This window comes from Aulonocara sp. 'chitande type north' Nkhata Bay, linkage group LG18 (assembly GCF_057382095.1).
Source record: "Aulonocara sp. 'chitande type north' Nkhata Bay isolate Kocher_YH1m ecotype deep benthic linkage group LG18, A_spYH_male_GT1.1, whole genome shotgun sequence".
In the NCBI taxonomy this organism is placed as follows: Eukaryota; Metazoa; Chordata; class Actinopteri; order Cichliformes; family Cichlidae; genus Aulonocara; species Aulonocara sp. 'chitande type north' Nkhata Bay.
The window spans coordinates 5,403,053-5,426,807 of NC_141361.1; the positions used below are offsets into that span (position 1 = coordinate 5,403,053).

Consider the following 23,755-nt stretch of genomic DNA (forward strand, 5'->3'; position numbering starts at 1 on the left):
TCTAGCTAAGTGTAAATAACAGTAAATATTAAATACTGAATGTGATTGTGCAGCACGCAAGATTGACATCGCATAATGTGGTTTGAGGTAGCAGCCAAGAAAGGTGTAGCTTGTGTGTGTGAACACCTGTGTGGATGAGTGCTCGTCTATTCAAAAGGCTTCTCCATGTAACGATCTGCTAGAAGGTGTGGGGAGCCACAGCCCCGTCCCCCAGGGCATGAAGCAGGCATGGAGGAGATCCAGGCCCCAGACATCCAGAGGCCCCCAGAGTGCGAGCGCCCAAAGAGGACCACCGGAGGGGCAACCGTGCCACCTTCCTGGGAAGAGCTGAGGAGAACCCCAGATGAGGGGTCACCCAACAGCCACAGAGCAGAAGCCAGAGGGGGCTGCAGTGACGTACACGCGGGCTCTGCCGGCAGTCAGCTGTGCCAGAGTGAATCGAGCCCCCGCAAGGGGCCCGACCAAGCCACGGGCACCAGGCCCCACCAAGCAGCCGTACCGGGGAGTAAGCTGGTACAAACCTGAGCGTCCAGCCCTGGACACCAAGAACGCACCGATGTCTGAGGGCATCAGCCACCAGCAGGGAGTGTGGTGAGGGGAAATAAGCCTCCATACCTTGGAGGGCCTGAGATGTTCCAAGGGGGTGGAGTGTAAGACCCGAGCTGACATATAGACACAGACGAATAGGCGCACACAGACCTAAACATGCATTCCCACCCTCATGCACACTGTAAGGAAGAGGACTCCCTTACTGCATTTATTTATATTATATGTATAGCACTTTAGAGCACACCTTTCACTTTATTAAAAGCACCTTATCAAGCACTTTATGAGCATTGCACTTTAAGCATGGATTTGCACACAAGCAGTTTAAATATTTATTGTCTATTTATTGGGAATTTTAAAATCAGTTGGTAGCCTTATTTCAGATCCTGCACAGCTGCTCCTCGTCAAGGAATGTGGTGGTTGTCTGTCAGGAGAGAAGAATGGTGATTGAGATTGTGATTAAGGTTTACCAAGAAGGAAAACTAAGGCAAATGTGTGTGTGAAATCTAGGGATAAAAGTGGTGCAAATAAGTGTTTGTAAGTTAATGATTACTCACCTTTCTTGCCTGTGTCCTCTTCAAGGTGTTTGGGCAAATGTTTCCCCGGGGGTCCAGACACCATTTAAAGGTTCCGGGAGAGACCATTGGTAAAGAGAGTGTGGTGAATCTTTTTGTGCTTGGGTTTCTGGGTTTTTATAATATTGGGTTTGGTGTAACATTAAAGTGTGAAATATTTATTAATATGTAAATGTGAAGATGTATTTATGTATTTATTTATTCTTATTGATATATTGTATACTGTGGTGGAAGGTTGGGATTTAAGAATTTACCTGAGAGTGGAATAATGGTTAAGTCTGTGACAGCTGAACATATTTAAGGCTGCCAGTTGTCATTAGAGGATGGATTTTTTGTGCTGTGAAGAAGCTCGACAAGTTAATTGTTGTAAGGAGAGCCATAGAGCAAATAAATACTTTGTTCCACTACACTTGCCTTGGTCTGTCTCACTGTGTTTCCAGCCGCTAAGGGCTGCCCTGTTACACACACATATACAAATACTCGGCGCTCATCCAACCTGGATACAGACACAAATGGACACTGTACATGTACTGTACAGCACGGCCCCTCCTGAGAACCCTCAATGTCTACATGCATTTAAAACTGAGAGGTGGGCACCGGCGCCAGAGGTGAGGTTGAATACAAAGACTGTCCTCTGGACACCGTATAACATGCCCGATCCCAAGGCCCTATATGTATGTGTTATGAGAGTGTGAGTAATGTGGATGTCTAGGTTGTGGAATAAAATCAGTCTGCTGATAAAACAGTGAGCACAGTGAGAAGATCTTCACTGAGCTGATCCATCTCATCTCATAAAATTGAGGCACAGGTGACCAGGAGGGGACAGAGGGGGAACGACCTTTTATTGCTTTTTTCTACAACAATTTCTTAGTTCAGCTGCAGTATTTGATATCCTGTAATGACTAAAATGATAATTTAAACTAATTTACATAAAAAGATTGTCTTTTAAATGTTAAGTTTATTTAACAACTTTAAAGGCTGAGCAGTGCTATTTTTAAATGAAAAACTCACAGGCTCACATGTTCCAGGATTGAATTAGTGTCTGATAACCCTCCCTCTTCCTGCTCTCTAACTCAGCACCTCCTCTCTGTCCACATGTTCCCTTGTTCCCTCCCCTTCTGATCTGCAGTTTGAAGATGGGTGCAACCAACATGTGGTGACGTATAAGAGCTGACAGATCCCATTCGCTACAGAAACCTATGTTGTTCAGATCAGAGCAGTTTCAGTTCTGAGGAAGTGAAACTCACACAGTCACTGACACTGTTGGGTGAAATGGCGCAGAAAAGTGTTCAGCTGGACCGAGAAACCTTCTCTTGTTCGATCTGTTTGGATCTACTGAAGAATCCGGTGACTATTCCCTGTGGACACAGCTACTGCATGAAGTGTATTGAAAGCTTCTGGGATGAAGAGGAAAAGAAGAAAATCTACAGCTGCCCTCAGTGCAGACAGACTTTCACAGCGAGGCCTGTCCTGGAGAAAAACACCATGTTAGCAGTTTTAGTGGAGCAGCTGAAGAAGACTGGACTCCAAGCTGCTCCTGCTGATCACTGCTATGCTGGACCTGAAGATGTGGCCTGTGATGTCTGCACGGGAAGAAAAATGAAAGCCTTCAAGTCCTGTTTAGTCTGTCTGGCATCTTACTGTGAGAAACACCTTCAGCCTCATTATGATGTGGCTCCATTAAAGAAACACAAGCTGGTGGAGCCCTCCAAGAAGCTCCAGGAGAACATCTGCTCTCGTCATGATGAGGTGATGAAGATGTTCTGCCGTACTGATCAGCAGAGTATCTGTTATCTCTGCTCTGTGGATGAACATAAAGGCCACGACACAGTCTCAGCTGCAGCAGAAAGGACTGAGAGGCAGAGAGAGCTGGAGGTGAGTCGACAAAACATCCAGCAGAGAATCCAGGACAGAGAGAAAGATGTGAAGCTGCTTCAACAGGAGGTGGAGGCCATCAATCAGTCTGCTGATCAAACAGTGGAGCACAGTGAGAAGATCTTCACTGAGCTGATCCATCTCATCCAGAAAAGAAGCTCTGATGTGAAGCAGCAGATCAGATCCCAGCAGGAAACTGAAGTGAGTCGAGTCAAAGAGCTTCAGGAGAAGCTGGAGCAGGAGATCACTGAGCTGAAGAGGAAAGATGCTGAGCTGAAGCAGCTCTCACACACAGAGGATCACATCCAGTTTCTACACAACTACCCCTCACTGTCAGCACTCAGTGAGTCTACAGACTCATCCAGCATCAATATCCGTCCTCTGAGCTACTTTGAGGATGTGACAGCAGCTGTGTCAGAGGTCAGAGATAAACTACAGGACATTCTGAGAGAGGAATGGACAAACATCTCACTGACAGTCACTGAAGTGGATGTTTCACTGTCACAACCAGAGCCAAAGACCAGAGCTGGATTCTTAAAATATTCATGTGAAATCACACTGGATCCAAACACAGCAAACACATGGCTGTTATTATCAGAGGGGAACAGAAAAGCAACATTTATGAAACAACAACAGTCTTATTCTGATCATCCAGACAGATTCACTGGATATGAGCAGGTCCTGAGTCGAGAGAGTCTGACTGGACGTTGTTACTGGGAGGTGGAGTGGAGAGGGGGAGTTTATGTAGCAGTCGCATACAAGAATATCAGCAGAAAAGGATATGAATGTTTATTTGGACATAATGACAAATCTTGGTCATTATATTGTGACAACAACAGTTATATATTTTGGTACAATGACATTAAAACTCGTGTCTCAGGTCCTCGTTCCTCCAGAGTAGGAGTGTACCTGGATCACAGAGCAGGTATTTTGTCCTTCTACAGCGTCTCTGAAACCATGACTCTCCTCCACAGAGTCCAGACCACATTCACTCAGCCGCTCTATGCTGGACTGAGGCTTTGGCGAATTGGAGCCACTGCTGAGTTGATTAAAGTGAAATAGACTGAAGTCTTTCATATTGTTGTAAGTTTAAATCTGTATTTTAGTTCCCTTTTAGTTTCTCTCCATCATTATTGTGGTATTTATGTGCTGCACATAAATCAGATGTCAGTCAAACATTATGGGCAGTACCTCGACATCTTCAACATGTTGTCTTGATGTTTTTACGTTTTATAGGTGGAGCTCTTTCCTGTGTCTGTTCAGCCATGGAGACTATCAATGCTTATGGATATTTTTATTTGAAAAATTTCTCCACATGACAACATAAACTTCTCTATCTTCTAAATGTTTACTGAATATTTTTCTTAGGTATTTGTATGTTGTTGTTTCTCTTCACTGATCTTAACAGAGAAGTCTACAGACCTTCCTTTATCACACAGATTTTATTCTCATTTGTACATTTATAAAGAAAACAATTAATTACAGAGCAATAAGAAATTTTAAGAAAGTGCACTATATCATAATTTATAGTAAAGTGTATTAAAGCATCGTTAGTTAGTCACTTATTTAGTTTGGAGCTGTATCATCTGACACTGTAGAAACATTTCCTCCAGCTTCAGCACAGAATGTTAAAAACAGAACTATTAATGAGAACAAACAGTAGGAACACAGTATCAGCAAACATCATGGCTTAAAATGGAGAGTAAAAATCTAAAAAGAAATAAACAAATTAGTAAAAAGGATTTCCTGTTGACATGTTATTGGTCCTATCTTGTCTGCAGCACCTCCAGGATGCTTCTTATATGTTTCTGGTTATTTTTGCACCAATTTTAGTTTTTGTCAGTAGGAAGTTCAAGTTCAACTCAGTGTGTTTGTTTGTTTTTTTCAAACTGATGCCTGACCTTGAACACCAAACATCTGTCAATAAAGCAATGATATAAAATGCTTATATTAGTACTGAAAAACTGCATATCCACTTTACAAATATAAATAATGATATAAATCCACAGCTGAACTGGAGGAGCAGCTGATCTAGTTCACTCATGTGTTTCTGGACTAAGAGTTGGAGCAAATACCTTATGATTCAGTGATGTTTGTTTTTGTTAAATATTTTGTAGATCCAAGAGTGAGTTTGACTCATGATGATGATGTTCCGAATTAAACAAAGTTGGTCACAAATTCTTCAAAGCTGTTTATTAAGAATATATTCACTTGGACTCATGAGACAGGCTTGTGATCCAAGGGAGCCATCAACTGGACAATTACTGACATGACAACAAAAAAGCTAAGTACAGAGGGGGGAACAGAGGTGAAAATACTTGCTTTAAAGGATTGTAATGTTTCCTTTTAAAATAAGTCTCTAAGGTCAGACAAAGGGACAGAAACTCATAGCTTTCTACCAGCCCAATGACAAAACTATAAGTTGTTTTTTAACATCTACTTTTTCATCTATTTGGCAGTCACAGTGAAAAGTATAAACATTGGCACGCTTTGTCTTGTGATTCTGCTGTTCGTAAAAAATGACCATGCGCAAAGTACCAGACTTTAAGGCTTTGACTTGATGCCAATGGCCTGAGGAGGACAGTATTACCCTTGGACATGTGTAGTCTGCCGTCTACTCAATAGAAGAAGAAGAAGCGCGGAAATGGCACAACTGTCTTCAGTTTCTGGGAGAGTTTAACAATGAGAGACTGATGATGCAGAAGAAATCTCCGTGGTTAAAAACATTAAAAACAGTCGTCCAGGATGATGAGATCCGCCACTGGCTCAGACTGCTGTATATCAGCCGGAGACCCGAGATGAAGTCACGCAGCAGGTATGTAAAACTGTGATGTTCTCAATGAACTAACACAGGAACGATCTGAGCTCAGTCTGTAAGCTAACAGGCTAAAATCAGAGAGCAGCTAATCAAACAAGTGCGTCCGTTTTTTTTAAAGGTAAACTTTTAACAATAGACTTTCATGAGACACATCAAAACCAAACAGGGAGGGAAAGCTTCGGTTTTCTGCACTGTGCCACAGTTCGCTGTCTGCTTCGGTTCACGACGCCTCACTCCGGGGCTACAGACAGTTCTCTGCCGCCTGTGGTGCTCCTCACCTCCGTCTGCACCCACAGACTTCCCGAGGTGGAGGCAGGCCGGCAGGGACTTTGAGAGATGGGCTTTACTTTTAAAAATAGCCCTTAATCAGGGTCTAACTCACTAAAAGATGGCCACATGTCTCTCTCCAACTTAATCTCTTTCTTTTAAGTAATTGTTTTTCATTGAAATGAAATTAATTGTTCAATAAAATGATTACATTTATAATTGAATTAAAGTTAAATGAATCAAGGTGATTTTGACTTTGCTAGTTAACAGGAAGAGAAACAAACTTACACAGGATAAAATGAAATTTGGACCCAGCAGAAAAAGTCAGATCACAGACAAACAGAAACATTCCTCTTTGGCTAAAATAAAATGCAGATTATTGCTCATCTGCAGTTTTAATCATGGTGAATAATTTATGATTCAGCCAAGTAAGATTCTTCTGTGTGGAGGTTTTTCCCCTGTCAAAAGGCATTGACCATTACCTTCATCTAAACATGGAATTTAAGTCATGTAGTTGCCGTTGTTTGTTTTTAAAGAGGTCATAATATTTTTGTGATGGTAGAAATTTATCTTCAAAGTAATAGTTATAAAGTGAATTAATAAGACTTTCCAACAAAGAGAGGGAGTCACATGGTGCTTCTGAAACATTTGTACAAACCTCTCTCACATATGTGAGCAACATGCTCACAGTGTACAGCCCTGCTGACTGAGGCTGCACCTTTACCTGTCTAATCTTTTTCTTTTTACTTTGTTCCTCAAGTCCCACATCAACATGAAGTGTAAGGAGGAGGAAGATCTGGCTGGCCAGCAGGTCTGGAAGCAGGAGAGGAACTTCAATCTGGACCAGGAGGACACAGATCCCCCACAGATCAAAGAGGAACAGGAGGAACTCTGCATCAGTCAAGAGGGAGAACAGCTTGTAGTGAAACACGAGGATGAAGGCATCGTCGTCTGGAGCGGGGAAGAGCGGCTCAGACAGCTGCATAACATCTGGAAACCTGAGAAAGATTTACAGACCAGCGGTAAAACTGTAATGGCTTTTCTGAAGTGTTAACATTAATATTAAACCTACAGTTTGTATCAGTCAGATCTATTTAATGTGTATTCGTGAAAACATGACAGGGAGTTTTAAATGGACTGGTTCTTATATAGCGCTTTTCTACTCAATCTTGAGCACTCAAAGCGCTTTACAAAACTTGTGCATTCACCCACTCACTCCCATTCGCACAAGCACATTTTTCTTAGTGCTTTCTACCAACATTCAGACACACATTCCACAGATCAAAGAGCAACTTGAGGCAACTTGGAGTTAGTATCTTGCCCAAGGATATTTGAAATGCAGACTAGGTGAAGCCGGGAATCGAACCGATCAGTAGATGATCTGCTCTACCGCCTGAGCTACAGCCACCCCCAATAGTGAAGATTATTTTGAAAAATATCAAGATGTAGATCAGTTTCGAGATCAACTCCAAAATAGATCATCAGTCAGTCAGTAATAAGTGAGTTCTTTTTTGTTTGAAAGGTTTTTTTTACTCTTAATGTTGCTGAAAAATGTCAGAACTCAAGTTCTCATTTGCATCAGAGTGCACAAATAACTTCATTTTTACACACTTTTAATTTCACCTGCAAATGTGAGCAACATGCCCTCATTACAGACTTTAACTAAAACTTTATCTTCTCAGAAGTGTTTTTCTATAATTACATTTTTTTTATTGTTCGTTTAGAAGCAATAGTGGAGAGACCGGCTGACTGCTGCAGAAGAAATCTGCTCTGAGGTTAACAGAACGTCTGATCGTCCAGTATGAGATCAACCTTCAGCAGAGACTGCTGGATATCAGCCGGAAACCCGAGATAAAGTTACGCATAACAGGTAAAACTGCGATGGTCTCAGTGGACTAACACAAGAATACAACTCATGTAGGACCTGATCAGAGCTCAGCTTGTAGGCTAACATACTGAAATCAGGGAGCGGCTAATCACACAAGTGCGTCTCTTTTTTACGGTCAACTTTTAGCATTAAACAAACCTTGAGACCGAGAGAAAGTGCCTTTATAGAAGATTTATTTAGAAGATTAAGATAAAGGAGGCAGGGAGGGAAAGCTTCTGTTTTCTGCACTGTGCCACAGTTCGCTGTCTGCTTCGGCTCTCTGACCCTCACTCCGGGGCTACAGACAGTCCTCTGCCGCCTGTGGTGCTCCTCACGTCCGTCTGCACCCACAGACTTCCCGAGGTGGAGGCAGGCCGGCAGGGACTTTGAGAGATGGGCTTTACTTTCAAAAATACCCCTTAATCAGGGTCTAACCCTACAAGACCATCGTGCCTCCCCCACCATCCTCACCTCATTTTAAAATGTATATTTTTCAACTGAATTATATTTGGGTTCAAGAAAATGATGAAGTTTTTAAAATAACTTTGTAATGTTCTAATAAACAGTCTTAACTCGAACTAAATCAGCTCAAATCTCACAGATGTCAGTGTTATTCACAAAGCATGGAAACATAGTTGTTAGTTTTGAATGCAGCCACAGCAGGCAAACTATGGCTGCATGCTCCAAAGAACAGGAGCACAGTAACTGAACACACTCTTAGCACACTTACATCTGATTTTGGGAACAGTTAACAGATCTGAACCTGATGACCTGAGAGGTTTAACTGGGTCAAAGGTCGAGAGCCAATTGAGAACTGTCCAGTTAAACCAACTAAATGATGAAACCTTTGATTTAAAATGTCATGATCAACAGTATCAAAGGCAGCAATGAGATCAAATAGAACTAAGACTGAAACTCTGAGTCCCTAATAATCTTCAGATCACTGATGACTTTAGTTGGGTTGATTCTGTGCAATGACTGGCTGTGAAACCTGACTGGTACTTATCTGCTATGGCACTGTGAGATTTTCAGTTTAATCTACAACAATGACAAACATTTACTTGCAGCGTGAAGCTGGCAGCAGCTACCTGAATGATTTGTACTCTGAACTTTCCTAATAAGAGTATCAGAGCTCGAGAGTAACTTACACTTTCATTGTTCACGTTTGTACAGTTTAAATTTCACTCCCATATGAGGACATGCTCAGAGTGGACTATATTTGCTCAGATGTGTTTTCCTGTCATCACATTATTAACCTTTTTCCTCAGTGACCCTTTGTTCCTCAAGATCTCCCCCTAACATGAAGTGTGAGGAAGAGGAGGGCCTGTATGACCAGCAGGTCTCCAACCAGGAGAGGAACTCCAGTCTGGACCAGGAGGGCCCAGATCCTCCACAGATCAAAGAGGAAGAGGAGGAACTCTGCATCAGCGATGACGTAGAAAAGATTGTACTCAAACAGGAGGATGAAGGCCTCATCTGGACTGAAGAAGAGCAGCTCAGACAGCTGGATAACATCTGGAAACCTGAAATGAACTTACACAGCAGGGGTATGTAAAACCGTAATGGTCTTACCTAAAAATTAATATGACTTTAATTCATTCAATAAAGATATTTTGGAAACACATCAGAGTTCTTCAAGGCCAGTGTTTAAATAAACTCAGCTGATTGTTAGTCGAGGTTTTCTGAGAGCTTCGCTGCTTTTTATCCCCATATTTTAATCCTACTTTTAAATTTCCCCTTCTGTCTGATGTTTGTCTTATCATTTACATAAACATCTTTCCAACAGTAATTGGTGGACAAACTGTGATTGGTGCATAGAAATTTACTAACGTGTTAGAAGTGAGTGCATGAAATCTTATTTTAACAGTTTCCAGGTCTGGGTAAATGATATGATGATATTTCTGATGATATTTTGATTAAACTCTGTTGTAGAGTTGGAAATGGACAGCTGTAGACACCACTGCCGAGTAGTCATTCTTGTTATACTTCTATATTTATCTAAGACAAGTAATTTTGTCCATTTGTCACCTCAGCTTTCCCACAACAGCATGAATGTGAGGAGGAACTGGTTTTTGGGGACCAGGAGAGAAACTTCAGCCTCGACCAGGAGGATCCGGAGCTTCCACAGATAAAAGAGGAAGAGGAGGAACCTTGCACCAGTCAGGACGTAGATCAGCTTGTAGTGAAGCAGGAGACTGAAGGCATTATTATCTTCATGGTGGCTCCTACTTATGAGGAAAGTGAGCCAGAGCTGGACAGTGAACATCTCCTTTCTTCCAGCTCTCCTGAACCAGAGAGCAGAGATCAGCAAGACAACTTTCCTGTGTCAGAGAGTCAGCGTAAAACTGACACAAGTAAAAAGTTTGTGAAATGTGAGATTTGTGGAAAAACCTTTGAGTACAGATCCAAACTAACGAGACATATGAGGGTTCACACAGGTGAGAAGCCACATTCTTGCAGCACCTGCGGAAAAAGATTCAGCCTGATGATAAACTTGAAAACTCACATGAGAATCCACACAGGTGAAAAGCTTCATTCAGAGGATACAGTTACAAAGACACATGAGGATTCACACTAGTTAAAAGTGGGAGAACTGTCAGATGAAGCAGTCCACTGAGAAGCCAGATCAGAGCAGATCAGATGACCTCCTTCCTTAAAAAACTCTGTATTGTTTATTGTATGTAGGGGTGGGAGATATAGCCTCAAAATAATATTTCAAGAAACTTACATTTAAAAAAAATAATGTACATTTTATCAGCTCGGCAGGCAGCAGCATTTATATGTGTAAGTAAATGATGGATTTTCCATCTTTCTCTTCCAGTGAGCTGCTGTCACTGATGACAGCTTAGCTAATTCAAAGTGTGAAAATGTGGCCACCTCAAGGTGCTTGATATTGTAAGGTAAAGACCCAACAATAATACAATGAAAACAGAGAAAACCCAAACAGTCATATGACCCCCTATTAGCAAGCGTTTTGGCGACAGTGGGAAGGAAAAACTCCTTTTTAACAGGAAGAAACCTCCAGCAGAACCAGGCTCAGGGAGGGACCCCCATCTGCAACAAGGAAAGTTTTAAGTCTAATCTTAAAAGCTGAAGGCTCTGCCTCCCATTCTACCTTTAAATACTCTATGAACAACATTATAGTGCAATGTTAGTGACACGGCATACATGAAATATGAGCACATAAGTATCCTCAGGGGTGTTTTTCCTGGAAGTTTTAAGAAAAGTGTATTACAAGTGCTTACACTCTAGCTTAATATCCAAAATAACCTTGTAATGCGGAGCCTGCACAATTCTGTCATATAAGCAGAGGTGGAAAGTAACGAATTACATTTACTTGCGTTACTGTAATTGAGTAGTTTTTTTGTGTATTTGTACTTTTTAAAGTCATTTTTCAAGTCTGTAATTTTACTTTTACTTAAGTATATTTTTTAAAAAGTATTGTAGTTCGCTACGTTTTCAATCACACCCGTTACTGAGTAAATTAAAAAAACCATTGCACTTCGGAAATACTGCAGGGAATGATGGGTAGTAGAACAAATTGGCGCTAAGGTCACGTTAAAGATGGAGTCTGACATCGGTGTTATGGATCCAGTGAAAAAAGAAGCCCCGTCGAATTCTGCTGACCCTGAACTCGAAGAAACGGATGTGAACCCCTGGCCGTATTTAAGGGACCATTTCGGCTTCAAGTGCAAGAAAGGCAACAGCTTTATTATGCAGTGTAAGCTGTGTTTGCCCAGAGAGACCGAGTTAGCAGCTTTTAAAAATTCCACATCAAACCTGCGCAAGCATGTGGAGGTAAGTTAAATACAACTCGTACCGTTATGGTAGCAAAAAGGCTGTGTTCAAATTAATCACATTAAGTTAAGACATCTGTGAAGAACACAGATAACGTTGGTTGGTACTAGCAACTTGCTGTAATCGGGCACGTTGTTGTCCACGCAACTTACATTTTTTTTACTGGGTTGGTAAATTGCCAAAAGAAAATGTGTTTACCTACGTTTTTCCTGTTTGTTAATAATAAGAATTTATTTAAAAAAATAGTTAAATTAAAGACAGAAGCGGCTACTTTCTTACTTAACCCACATATGTTCACACTGCAGGCAAAAGAATAACAGAGCGCTCACTTACCTTAGATTAGTCAAAGACAGCTGACTTCTGTTACTTGTTAATTAGCACTTGCAACCTCCCGTTAACTAGCCTGTTACTGTCCAATAAAAAAAACCCCACGAGGTATATTGGTATAATTTACCAGCGGTAGCTATGTAATGCATTGATGTCTTATTAGGGACATCAAAAAACTTTCTCTCAAACTTAACACTGGCCTGCCTGCCTCAGCTGCCTTCGAGCGTCTCTTTAGCTGTGCTGGACTACTGTTCACTGCAAAGTGAGCAAGGATGAACTCTACTAACTCTGAAAATCAACTGCTCCTCAAAATTAACAGGAAGTTCAGAGAGTAACACTCTAGGATGGATACAAAGGAACTTTAATCTAGAGGTACAGTAGGGCAGGGCCAAGTTTAAAAAATTCAAAAACATTTTTAAAGCAGCTGCCGTTCAGTTCAGTACTTGTTCTCTTATTTGACAGTTTAGAACACATTCTCATGTGAAAGAATGATATGGTTTTGTATTGAAAACACTGTGATACCTGACGGTTTGGTTTGGTTGATTGGTTTGGTGACCATTATCCATTTTCATGTATAGACTTGCAGTTTAACTGCCACTGCACTTTAATTTGTAAAGTTTTTCTTTTCACTAAAAAAGAACTACTTTGAGATTTATATCCCACTGTCCTTTTTTGCACTACTCAGAAGCGGCTGTCCTCCTGCTGACAGAAAAGTAACTATGTAACTTTTACTCTGAGTACATTTTAAATGAGCTACTTTTTACTTTTACTTGAGTACATTTTTAGACAGGTAATTTTACTTGTACTTGAGTAAAATTTCAGCAAAGTAATAGTACTTTTACTTGAGTAAAATATTTTAGTACTCTTTCCACCTCTGCATATAAGGAAAAGAAATTCTACCTGGTTTGTTTCATCTTGGGTCGAGCTTTTTAACCTCCTGCTTTTCCACCGTGTAGCACATCAGTAATTTCCATCCACTGACTGCTCTTGCTGTTATATGAAATGTAACTCGCGAGTGCTCCAGTGATGCATGGTTGAATCATTTGTTTACCTTTGGGTCGCACATCACTGCTGCTAGTATCTCCTGCTCACGTGCCTTCACAGCCCGGTTGTACTCAAGTGTGTTTTTGCTTAAAGTGTTGTAACAGGTTTGCTTTTTTCACTTTCAGTGGGAAAAGTTTTCTTGCATATTTTGCGAACATTCAGCTACCAAACTGTGACTGGAGCCCGACATATGGCTCTGGCTGTGAGACATGACTGGGGTTGACTCATTGGGGTGAATGCAAACACATGATGTTCCTCTAAACACACTTTTTTGTAAACATTTATACCAGTATTATTGCAGATCATATGATATGTCACAGCCCTAATTCTGTTTGTTGCATATTCCATTAAAACCTGTAATGAAGATGAAACACGTATTTACATTCATTTGATGTGATATTTGTATCGTGTTGAGCTGTGGAGGTGACAAAAAAGTTGCTGAGATGTTTTATTTTTTTGTTTAGTGGAGAGGTTTTACTCCACAGAGTCAAAGCTGGAAAGAAACACACATGAGACCAAACATTTTGTGATTTAATCTTGATTTTCATGAAGACTGAATTTCAGCATGTGCTCATCCTGTTGATTCGTATGTTGGTGTTGGTTATGTGTCTTAAAAGTGAAATAAAGATTTCTTTAAAACTTCTTGTGGCTATTTTTTTAAGGCACAATCTTTACAACATGAAACAACGTCTGTGAAGCACATTTTGTACAGTGGGCAGGGAGACTTGCCCATCACTGTGGTGGTGGGGTGGATGAGATTTGCCTGCGGTCACTTAAGGCTCTGTATGTTGTGGGTCTGTCCTGGTTGTCCTGCTCAAACATTGTATGGAAGTTGAGGTCAGTGCCTTCAGACCGGCCAACTATGGTGGTAATCATGGTCCCCTGTTTTATGAAGGGAGTGTAGAGGGTATGTTTGCACTTCAGGCCTCCCTAGGAAGGTCTATATCTGTAGTCACTTTCACTGTTTTCTTATTGCTGTTTCAAATTGTTGTTTCTGTTTGTAGCCTTTTTATTGAAGGATTTTGGTTTATATTATTAATATGTGCATTTGTTGTTATTAATAATATTTGCTTCACTCTCCATTTGATGTGTTTTTGGTATGTTTTACTTTTAATTGTTCTATGATTATGTTTATGTGTGGTTTATAATTATATTTAAGTTCTGGGTTTTTTTATGAATAAAAGTGACTTAACTTGTCAGAGATATGAGACTTTGGGCATTTCCCCTTCTGTCTTATTCTCAGTGTCTTGTCTCCATGTTTATTTACCTCTGTGTTGCTATCTTTGTGTCTCTGTCTCTTTCTCTTCCCCTGTTCAGTGGGATTTAAGACTTCCAACAAATAATTTCAAAGGGTCAATTAAATTTTAATAAAACCATTTTACTCAACACTGCACTCGAATTTTAGCATTTTTTTTTACTCAGTCATAAAAAGATTCATCTTAAAATATGTTTTAGATACATTTTTATTACTTTTTTCTTTCTTTCTTTTCTTGTTGTTGTCCCGTTTCGTTTTTTAGCCATCAGAATTATTGTCTGAAGGCCAAAAAAGATGCCCAACTAACTTAATTTACCAAATGGACCATCACGGCCTTGCCATATTGGTCCATTTGATCAACCTTTGTTATTATTTATTTATTTTAATTTATTTTCAGTTGTTACAGATAGGACAGACATGACTGGGGGATAAGAAAGAAAGAAAGAAAGAAAGAAAGAAAAGGGGAAGAGGGACAGTGAGAAAGGGCACTTAAAAAATATCTCCCAGGTCACCTGTTGAGAGAAGAAAATAAGAGAAAACAAGCAAAAAAGAGAGCAACATAATAACACAACACCATTGCAATAATCTAGCTAAGTGTAAATAACAGTAAATATTAAATACTGAATGTGATTGTGCAGCACGCAAGATTGACATCGCATAATGTGGTTTGAGGTAGCAGCCAAGAAAGGTGTAGCTTGTGTGTGTGAACACCTGTGTGGATGAGTGCTCGTCTATTCAAAAGGCTTCTCCATGTAACGATCTGCTGGTGTGGGGAGCCATAGCCCCGTCCCCCAGGGCATGAAGCAGGCATGGAGGAGATCCAGGCCCCAGACATCCAGAGGCCCCCAGAGTGCGAGCGCCCAAAGAGGACCACCGGAGGGGCAACCGTGCCACCTTCCTGGGAAGAGCTGAGGAGAGCCCCAGATGAGGGGTCACCCAACAGCCACAGAGCAGAAGCCAGAGGGGGCGGCAGTGACGTACACGCGGGCTCTGCCGGCAGTCAGCTGTGCCAGAGTGAATCGCCCCCGCAAGGGGCCCGACCGAGCCACGGGCACCAGGCCCCACAGAGCAGCTGTACCAGCAGTGAGCTGGTACAGACCTGAGCGCCCAGCCCTGGACACCAAGAACGCACCGATGTCTGAGTTCATCAACCAGGGAGTGTGGTGAGGGGAAATAGGCCTCCATACCTTGGAGGGCCTGAGATGTTCCAAGGGGGTGGAGTCTAAGACTAGGCACACACAGACCCAAACATGCATTCCCACCCTCATGCACACATATACAAATACTCGGCGCTCATCCAACCTGGATACAGACACAAATGGACACTGTACATGTACTGTACAGCACGGCCTCTCCTGAGAACCCTCAATGTCTACATGCATTTAAAACTGAGAGGTGGGCACCGGCGCCAGAGGTGAGGTTGAATACAAAGACTGTCCTCTGGACACCGTATAACATGCCCGATCCCAAGGCCCTATATGTATGTGTTATGAGAGTGTGAGTAATGTGGATGTCTAGGTTGTGGAATAAAATCAGTCTGCTGATAAAACAGTGAGCACAGTGAGAAGATCTTCACTGAGCTGATCCATCTCATCTCATAAAATTGAGGCACAGGTGACCAGGAGGGGACAGAGGGGGAACGACCTTTTATTGCTTTTTTCTACAACAATTTCTTAGTTCAGCTGCAGTATTTGATATCCTGTAATGACTAAAATGATAATTTAAACTAATTTACATAAAAAGATTGTCTTTTAAATGTTACGTTTATTTAACAACTTTAAAGGCTGAGCAGTGCTATTTTTAAATGAAAAACTCACAGGCTCACATGTTCCAGGATTGAATTAGTGTCTGATAACCCTCCCTCTTCCTGCTCTCTAACTCAGCACCTCCTCTCTGTCCACATGTTCCCTTGTTCCCTCCCCTTCTGATCTGCAGTTTGAAGATGGGTGCAACCAACATGTGGTGACGTATAAGAGCTGACAGATCCCATTCGCTACAGAAACCTATGTTGTTTAGATCAGAGCAGTTTCAGTTCTGAGGAAGTGAAACTCACACAGTCACTGACACTGTTGGGTGAAATGGCGCAGAAAAGTGTTCAGCTGGACCGAGAAACCTTCTCTTGTTCGATCTGTTTGGATCTACTGAAGAATCCGGTGACTCTTCCCTGTGGACACAGCTACTGCATGAAGTGTATTGAAAGCTTCTGGGATGAAGAGGAAAAGAAGAAAATCTACAGCTGCCCTCAGTGCAGACAGACTTTCACAGCGAGGCCTGTCCTGGTGAAAAACACCATGTTAGCAGATTTAGTGGAGCAGCTGAAGAAGACTGGACTCCAAGCTGCTCCTGCTGATCACTGCTATGCTGGACCTGAAGATGTGGCCTGTGATGTCTGCACTGGAAGAAAAATGAAAGCCTTCAAGTCCTGTTTTGTGTGTCTGGTCTCTTACTGTGAGAAACACCTTCAGCCTCATTATGTAGCAGCTCAGTTAAAGAAACACAAGCTGGTGGAGCCCTCCAAGAAGCTCCAGGAGAACATCTGCTCTCGTCATGATGAGGTGATGAAGATGTTCTGCCGTACTGATCAGCAGAGTATCTGTTATCTCTGCTCTGTGGATGAACATAAAGGCCACGACACAGTCTCAGCTGCAGCAGAAAGGACTGAGAGGCAGAGAGAGCTGGAGGTGAGTCGACAAAACATCCAGCAGAGAATCCAGGACAGAGAGAAAGATGTGAAGCTGCTTCAACAGGAGGTGGAGGCCATCAATCAGTCTGCTGATCAAACAGTGGAGCACAGTGAGAAGATCTTCACTGAGCTGATCCATCTCATCCAGAAAAGAAGCTCTGATGTGAAGCAGCAGATCAGATCCCAGCAGGAAACTGAAGTGAGTCGAGTCAAAGAGCTTCAGGAGAAGCTGGAGCAGGAGATCACTGAGCTGAAGAGGAAAGATGCTGAGCTGAAGCAGCTCTCACACACAGAGGATCACATCCAGTTTCTACACAACTACCCCTCACTGTCAGCACTCAGTGAGTCTACAGACTCATCCAGCATCAATATCCGTCCTCTGAGCTACTTTGAGGATGTGACAGCAGCTGTGTCAGAGGTCAGAGATAAACTACAGGACATTCTGAGAGAGGAATGGACAAACATCTCACTGACAGTCACTGAAGTGGATGTTTTACTGTCAGATCCACCAGAGCCAAAGACCAGAGCTGGATTCTTAAAATATTCATGTGAAATCACACTGGATCCAAACACAGCAAACACATGGCTGTTATTATCAGAGGGGAACAGAAAAGTAACATTTATGAAACAACAACAGTCTTATTCTGATCATCCAGACAGATTCACTAACAGGTTGCAGGTCCTGAGTAGAGAGAGTCTGACTGGACGTTGTTACTGGGAGGTGGAGTGGAGAGGGGGAGTTTATGTAGCAGTTGCATACAAGAATATCAGCAGAGAAGGATATGAATGTTTATTTGGACATAATGACAAATCTTGGTCATTAGATTGTAACAACAACGGTTTTATATTTCGGTACAACAACATCCAAACTCGTGTCTCAGGTCCTCGTTCCTCCAGAGTAGGAGTGTACCTGGATCACAGAGCAGGTATTTTGTCCTTCTACAGCGTCTCTGAAACCATGACTCTCCTCCACAGAGTCCAGACCACATTCACTCAGCCGCTCTATGCTGGACTCTGGTTTTACTATTATTATGGAGACACTGCTGAGTTGATTAAAGTGAAATAGACTGAAGTCTTTCATATTGTTGTAAGTTTAAATCTGTATTTTAGTTCCCTTTTAGTTTCTCTCCATCATTATTGTGGTATTTATGTGCTGCACATAAATCAGATGTCAGTCAAACATTATGGGCAGTACCTCGACATCTTCAACATGTTGTCTTGATGTTTTTACGTTTTATAGGTGGAGCTCTTTCCTGTGTCTGTTCAGCCATGGAGACTATCAATGCTTATGGATATTTTTATTTGAAAAATTTCTCCACATGACAACATAAACTTCTCTATCTTCTAAATGTTTACTGAATATTTTTCTTAGGTATTTGTATGTTGTTGTTTCTCTTCACTGATCTTAACAGAGAAGTCTACAGACCTTCCTTTATCACACAGATTTTATTCTCATTTGTACATTTATAAAGAAAACAATTAATTACAGAGCAATAAGAAATTTTAAGAAAGTGCACTATATCATAATTTATAGTAAAGTGTATTAAAGCATCGTTAGTTAGTCACTTATTTAGTTTGGAGCTGTATCATCTGACACTGTAGAAACATTTCCTCCAGCTTCAGCACAGAATGTTAAAAACAGAACTATTAATGAGAACAAACAGTAGGAACACAGTATCAGCAAACATCATGGCTTAAAATGGAGAGTAAAAATCTAAAAAGAAATAAACAAATTAGTAAAAAGGATTTCCTGTTGACATGTTATTGGTCCTATCTTGTCTGCAGCACCTCCAGGATGCTTCTTATATGTTTCTGGTTATTTTTGCACCAATTTTAGTTTTTGTCAGTAGGAAGTTCAAGTTCAACTCAGTGTGTTTGTTTGTTTTTTTCAAACTGATGCCTGACCTTGAACACCAAACATCTGTCAATAAAGCAATGATATAAAATGCTTATATTAGTACTGAAAAACTGCATATCCACTTTACAAATATAAATAATGATATAAATCCACAGCTGAACTGGAGGAGCAGCTGATCTAGTTCACTCATGTGTTTCTGGACTAAGAGTTGGAGCAAATACCTTATGATTCAGTGATGTTTGTTTTTGTTAAATATTTTGTAGATCCAAGAGTGAGTTTGACTCATGATGATGATGTTCCGAATTAAACAAAGTTGGTCACAAATTCTTCAAAGCTGTTTATTAAGAATATATTCACTTGGACTCATGAGACAGGCTTGTGATCCAAGGGAGCCATCAACTGGACAATTACTGACATGACAACAAAAAAGCTAAGTACAGAGGGGGGAACAGAGGTGAAAATACTTGCTTTAAAGGATTGTAATGTTTCCTTTTAAAATAAGTCTCTAAGGTCAGACAAAGGGACAGAAACTCATAGCTTTCTACCAGCCCAATGACAAAACTATAAGTTGTTTTTTAACATCTACTTTTTCATCTATTTGGCAGTCACAGTGAAAAGTATAAACATTGGCACGCTTTGTCTTGTGATTCTGCTGTTCGTAAAAAATGACCATGCGCAAAGTACCAGACTTTAAGGCTTTGACTTGATGCCAATGGCCTGAGGAGGACAGTATTACCCTTGGACATGTGTAGTCTGCCGTCTACTCAATAGAAGAAGAAGAAGCGCGGAAATGGCACAACTGTCTTCAGTTTCTGGGAGAGTTTAACAATGAGAGACTGATGATGCAGAAGAAATCTCCGTGGTTAAAAACATTAAAAACAGTCGTCCAGGATGATGAGATCCGCCACTGGCTCAGACTGCTGTATATCAGCCGGAGACCCGAGATGAAGTCACGCAGCAGGTATGTAAAACTGTGATGTTCTCAATGAACTAACACAGGAACGATCTGAGCTCAGTCTGTAAGCTAACAGGCTAAAATCAGAGAGCAGCTAATCAAACAAGTGCGTCCGTTTTTTTTAAAGGTCAACTTTTAACAATAGACTTTCATGAGACACATCAAAACCAAACAGGGAGGGAAAGCTTCGGTTTTCTGCACTGTGCCACAGTTCGCTGTCTGCTTCGGTTCACGACGCCTCACTCCGGGGCTACAGACAGTTCTCTGCCGCCTGTGGTGCTCCTCACCTCCGTCTGCACCCACAGACTTCCCGAGGTGGAGGCAGGCCGGCAGGGACTTTGAGAGATGGGCTTTACTTTTAAAAATACCCCTTAATCAGGGTCTAACTCACTAAAAGATGGCCACATGTCTCTCTCCAACTTAATCTCTTTCTTTTAAGTAATTGTTTTTCATTGAAATGAAATTAATTGTTCAATAAAATGATTACATTTATAATTTAATTAAAGTTAAACTAATCAAGGTGATTTTGACTTTGCTAGTTAACAGGAAGAGAAACAAACTTACACAGGATAAAATGAAATTTGGACCCAGCAGAAAAAGTCAGATCACAGACAAACAGAAACATTCCTCTTTGGCTAAAATAAAATGCAGATTATTGCTCATCTGCAGTTTTAATCATGGTGAATAATTTATGATTCAGCCAAGTAAGATTCTTCTGTGTGGAGGTTTTTCCCCTGTCAAAAGGCATTGACCATTACCTTCATCTAAACATGGAATTTAAGTCATGTAGTTGCCGTTGTTTGTTTTTAAAGAGGTCATAATATTTTTGTGATGGTAGAAATTTATCTTCAAAGTAATAGTTATAAAGTGAATTAATAAGACTTTCCAACAAAGAGAGGGAGTCACATGGTGCTTCTGAAACATTTGTACAAACCTCTCTCACATATGTGAGCAACATGCTCACAGTGTACAGCCCTGCTGACTGAGGCTGCACCTTTACCTGTCTAATCTTTTTCTTTTTACTTTGTTCCTCAAGTCCCACATCAACATGAAGTGTAAGGAGGAGGAAGATCTGGCTGGCCAGCAGGTCTGGAAGCAGGAGAGGAACTTCAATCTGGACCAGGAGGACACAGATCCCCCACAGATCAAAGAGGAACAGGAGGAACTCTGCATCAGTCAAGAGGGAGAACAGCTTGTAGTGAAACACGAGGATGAAGGCATCGTCGTCTGGAGCGGGGAAGAGCGGCTCAGACAGCTGCGTAACATCTGGAAACCTGAGAAAGATTTACAGACCAGCGGTAAAACTGTAATCGCTTTTCTGAAGTGTTAACATTAATATTAAACCTACAGTTTGTATCAGTCAGATCTATTTAATGTGTATTCGTGAAAACATGACAGGGAGTTTTAAATGGACTGGTTCTTATATAGCGCTTTTCTACTCAATCTTGAGCACTCAAAGCGCTTTACAAAACTTGTGCATTCACCCACTCACTCCCATTCGCACAAGCACATTTTTCTTAGTGCTTTCTACCAACATTCAGACACACATTCCACAGATCAAAGAGCAACTTGAGGCAACTTGGAGTTAGTATCTTGCCCAAGGATATTTGAAATGCAGACTAGGTGAAGCCGGGAATCGAACCGATCAGTAGATGATCTGCTCTACCGCCTGAGCTACAGCCACCCCCAATAGTGAAGATTATTTTGAAAAATATCAAGATGTAGATCAGTTTCGAGATCAACTCCAAAATAGATCATCAGTCAGTCAGTAATAAGTGAGTTCTTTTTTGTTTGAAAGGTTTTTTTTACTCTTAATGTTGCTGAAAAATGTCAGAACTCAAGTTCTCATTTGCATCAGAGTGCACAAATAACTTCATTTTTACACACTTTTAATTTCACCTGCAAATGTGAGCAACATGCCCTCATTACAGACTTTAACTAAAACTTTATCTTCTCAGAAGTGTTTTTCTATAATTACATTTTTTTTATTGTTCGTTTAGACCTCCACCAGCAAACTGCCTGTAAGGAGGAGGAGTTTGTCGCCAATCAGCAGGAGAGGAACTCAAGTCTGGACCAGGAGGACCCAGATCCTCCACAGATTAAAGAGGAACAGGAGGAACTCTGCACCAGTCAGGAGCTGGAGGAGATTGTACTGAAGCAGGAGATCAATAGTTTTATGGTGACTTCTAGTTTTGAGGAAAGTGACCTCAGTGAATCAGAACCAAACGATGACCAGCTCCTTGCTCTTAACTTTCCTGAACCAGAGCTTGAGGAACAGGAAGAAAACCAGCATGTGGACTCGGGATCAACTAGAAATGCGGAGCTGAAGAAAAGGAGACGTCACAAAAACCGAACAGATAAGTCTCGGAGTGAAACTGATACAAGTAAAAATCTGTAAGCTGTGACACTTGTGGAAAAACTTTTCAGTGTAAATCCAACCTGACGAGACACATGAGAGTTCACACAAGTGAGAAGCCACATTCTTGTAGCACCTGTGGGAAAAGATTCATTTGGAAATCAGGATTGGAAACTCACGTAAGGATCCACACAGGCGAGAAGCCATATTTTTGCATCACCTGTGGGAAAAGATTTAATAAGAAATCCGGATTTGAAAGTCACGTGAGAATCCACACAGGCGAGAAGCCGTATTTCTGTAGCACATGTGGGAAAAGATTTGGTAAGAAATCAGGACTAGAAACTCATTTGAGAATCCACACCGGTGAGAAAGCGTATTCTTGCAACGTCTGTAGGAAAGAGTTTAGAGACTTGTCGACTATGAAAAGTCACAGAAGGATCCACACAGGTGAGAAACCATATATTTGTAGCTCCTGTGGGGAAAGATTCAGTTGGAAATCAGGACTGAATTTTCATCTAAGGATCCACCTGAGTGACAAACCAAATCACTGCAGCACCCGAGGTAGAAAATGACCTCATGCTCCAAGTCACGGTACATTTCCTGTCCACAGCAGTGAAGGGCACTCTATGTTGTTTGTTCCAGCCCTGACTTTATGTTTCTCTAAGTTTGATATTTTTTTTATTGGTCTTTAAAGGTGACACAAATATTTATTGAACATGGATGCTCTTTTAATATTTACCACAGAAACTTGTATTTCTTCTTCAGTATAGAAGAAAACAAACATGAAAATGAGTTTTTCATCACTTGTTCCTTGTAACAACCATGATGTGATTCCTTTTTATCAGCCAATAAATAAGTTTTGATACACAGGACTAAAGATTTAAAAAAGTTCAAGACAAGTATACAATTTTTATTTAAATATGTTTTCTTTGTGATTTATGTTAATGAAGGTTATACTTCAGTATGGCTTTGACCTGGTTGTCCTGGTTCTTCTTAGCAACATGTTGCAAGATTTGATTAAATTTTTTGTGACTTATTTTGTGTATTGTGTAATCCCTGCTAAATAAAAGCAGTTAAATGTGCTATATTGGCTCATGATAAGTGTTTATATCATTTTGCCTAAATGCAAGTAAACTCAATGTTTGCCAACTCTGTGTGTGCAGTTTGCTTCATAAGTACAGTAACAGAACTTAAACTACATGGAGCCTATTTTGATTACATCATTACAGATGTAGATATTATTCATAGTTCATATTTCACAGTGTGCTGCAATCTTCTCCACAGACCTGCATTGCTCTCTGTTCAGACCCGTCATCTTCAAGATGTCCACTAGATGTCGTCAGAGTTCCCCCACTTTCCTCATCTATTGTGTTGCCATTACCTGAGCCTGCTTAAAACCTACAGTCCTTTACATATGGGTTCATTCAGGGTCTTGTTTAGTGGGCAGGTTTAGTGCGATGAAGGAAACTCGTTTTCTTTAACTTTACCTCTCAGTAAGTAACTGGAGTAACAGACTCACTGATTCCTCCCC

At 41.0% G+C, this 23,755-nt stretch overlaps 3 protein-coding genes and 1 pseudogene across 9 annotated transcripts; all 4 read left to right on the forward strand.

Annotated features, from left to right (window-relative positions):
- Positions 1-2,378: 2,378 nt before the first annotated feature.
- LOC147307784 (tripartite motif-containing protein 16-like) lies at positions 2,379-4,058 on the forward strand. 3 transcript variants are annotated; one of them, XM_086273064.1, is made up of 2 exons: positions 2,394-2,870; positions 2,979-4,058. In XM_086273064.1, the coding sequence occupies exons 1-2, from the start codon at positions 2,394-2,396 to the stop codon at positions 4,056-4,058; spliced, it is 1,557 nt and encodes a 518-aa protein (XP_086129190.1). The 3 variants fall into 3 exon arrangements, with proteins under 3 accessions (XP_086129191.1, XP_086129190.1, XP_086129189.1); XM_086273063.1 differs by having other exon boundaries at positions 2,394-2,503; positions 2,567-4,058; XM_086273065.1 differs by having other exon boundaries at positions 2,379-4,058.
- Positions 4,059-9,175: 5,117 nt separating this feature from the next.
- Positions 9,176-13,759, forward strand: LOC147307785 (uncharacterized). The gene is made up of 2 exons (XM_086273182.1): positions 9,176-9,495; positions 9,982-13,759. The coding sequence occupies exons 1-2, from the start codon at positions 9,249-9,251 to the stop codon at positions 10,524-10,526; spliced, it is 792 nt and encodes a 263-aa protein (XP_086129308.1). The 5' UTR covers positions 9,176-9,248; the 3' UTR covers positions 10,527-13,759.
- Positions 13,760-16,435: 2,676 nt separating this feature from the next.
- Positions 16,436-18,121, forward strand: LOC147307786 (tripartite motif-containing protein 16-like). 5 transcript variants are annotated; one of them, XM_086273038.1, is made up of 2 exons: positions 16,451-17,530; positions 17,576-18,121. In XM_086273038.1, exons 1-2 carry the CDS (start codon positions 16,451-16,453, stop codon positions 18,119-18,121), a joined length of 1,626 nt encoding a protein of 541 aa, XP_086129164.1. The 5 variants fall into 5 exon arrangements, with proteins under 5 accessions (XP_086129169.1, XP_086129164.1, XP_086129168.1 ...); XM_086273042.1 differs by having other exon boundaries at positions 16,451-16,791; positions 16,963-18,121; XM_086273041.1 differs by having other exon boundaries at positions 16,451-16,747; positions 16,826-18,121.
- A 2,795-nt stretch (positions 18,122-20,916) lies between these two features.
- On the forward strand, positions 20,917-23,373 carry LOC147307787 (uncharacterized; annotated as a pseudogene).
- The last annotated feature ends 382 nt before the right edge of the window (positions 23,374-23,755 follow it).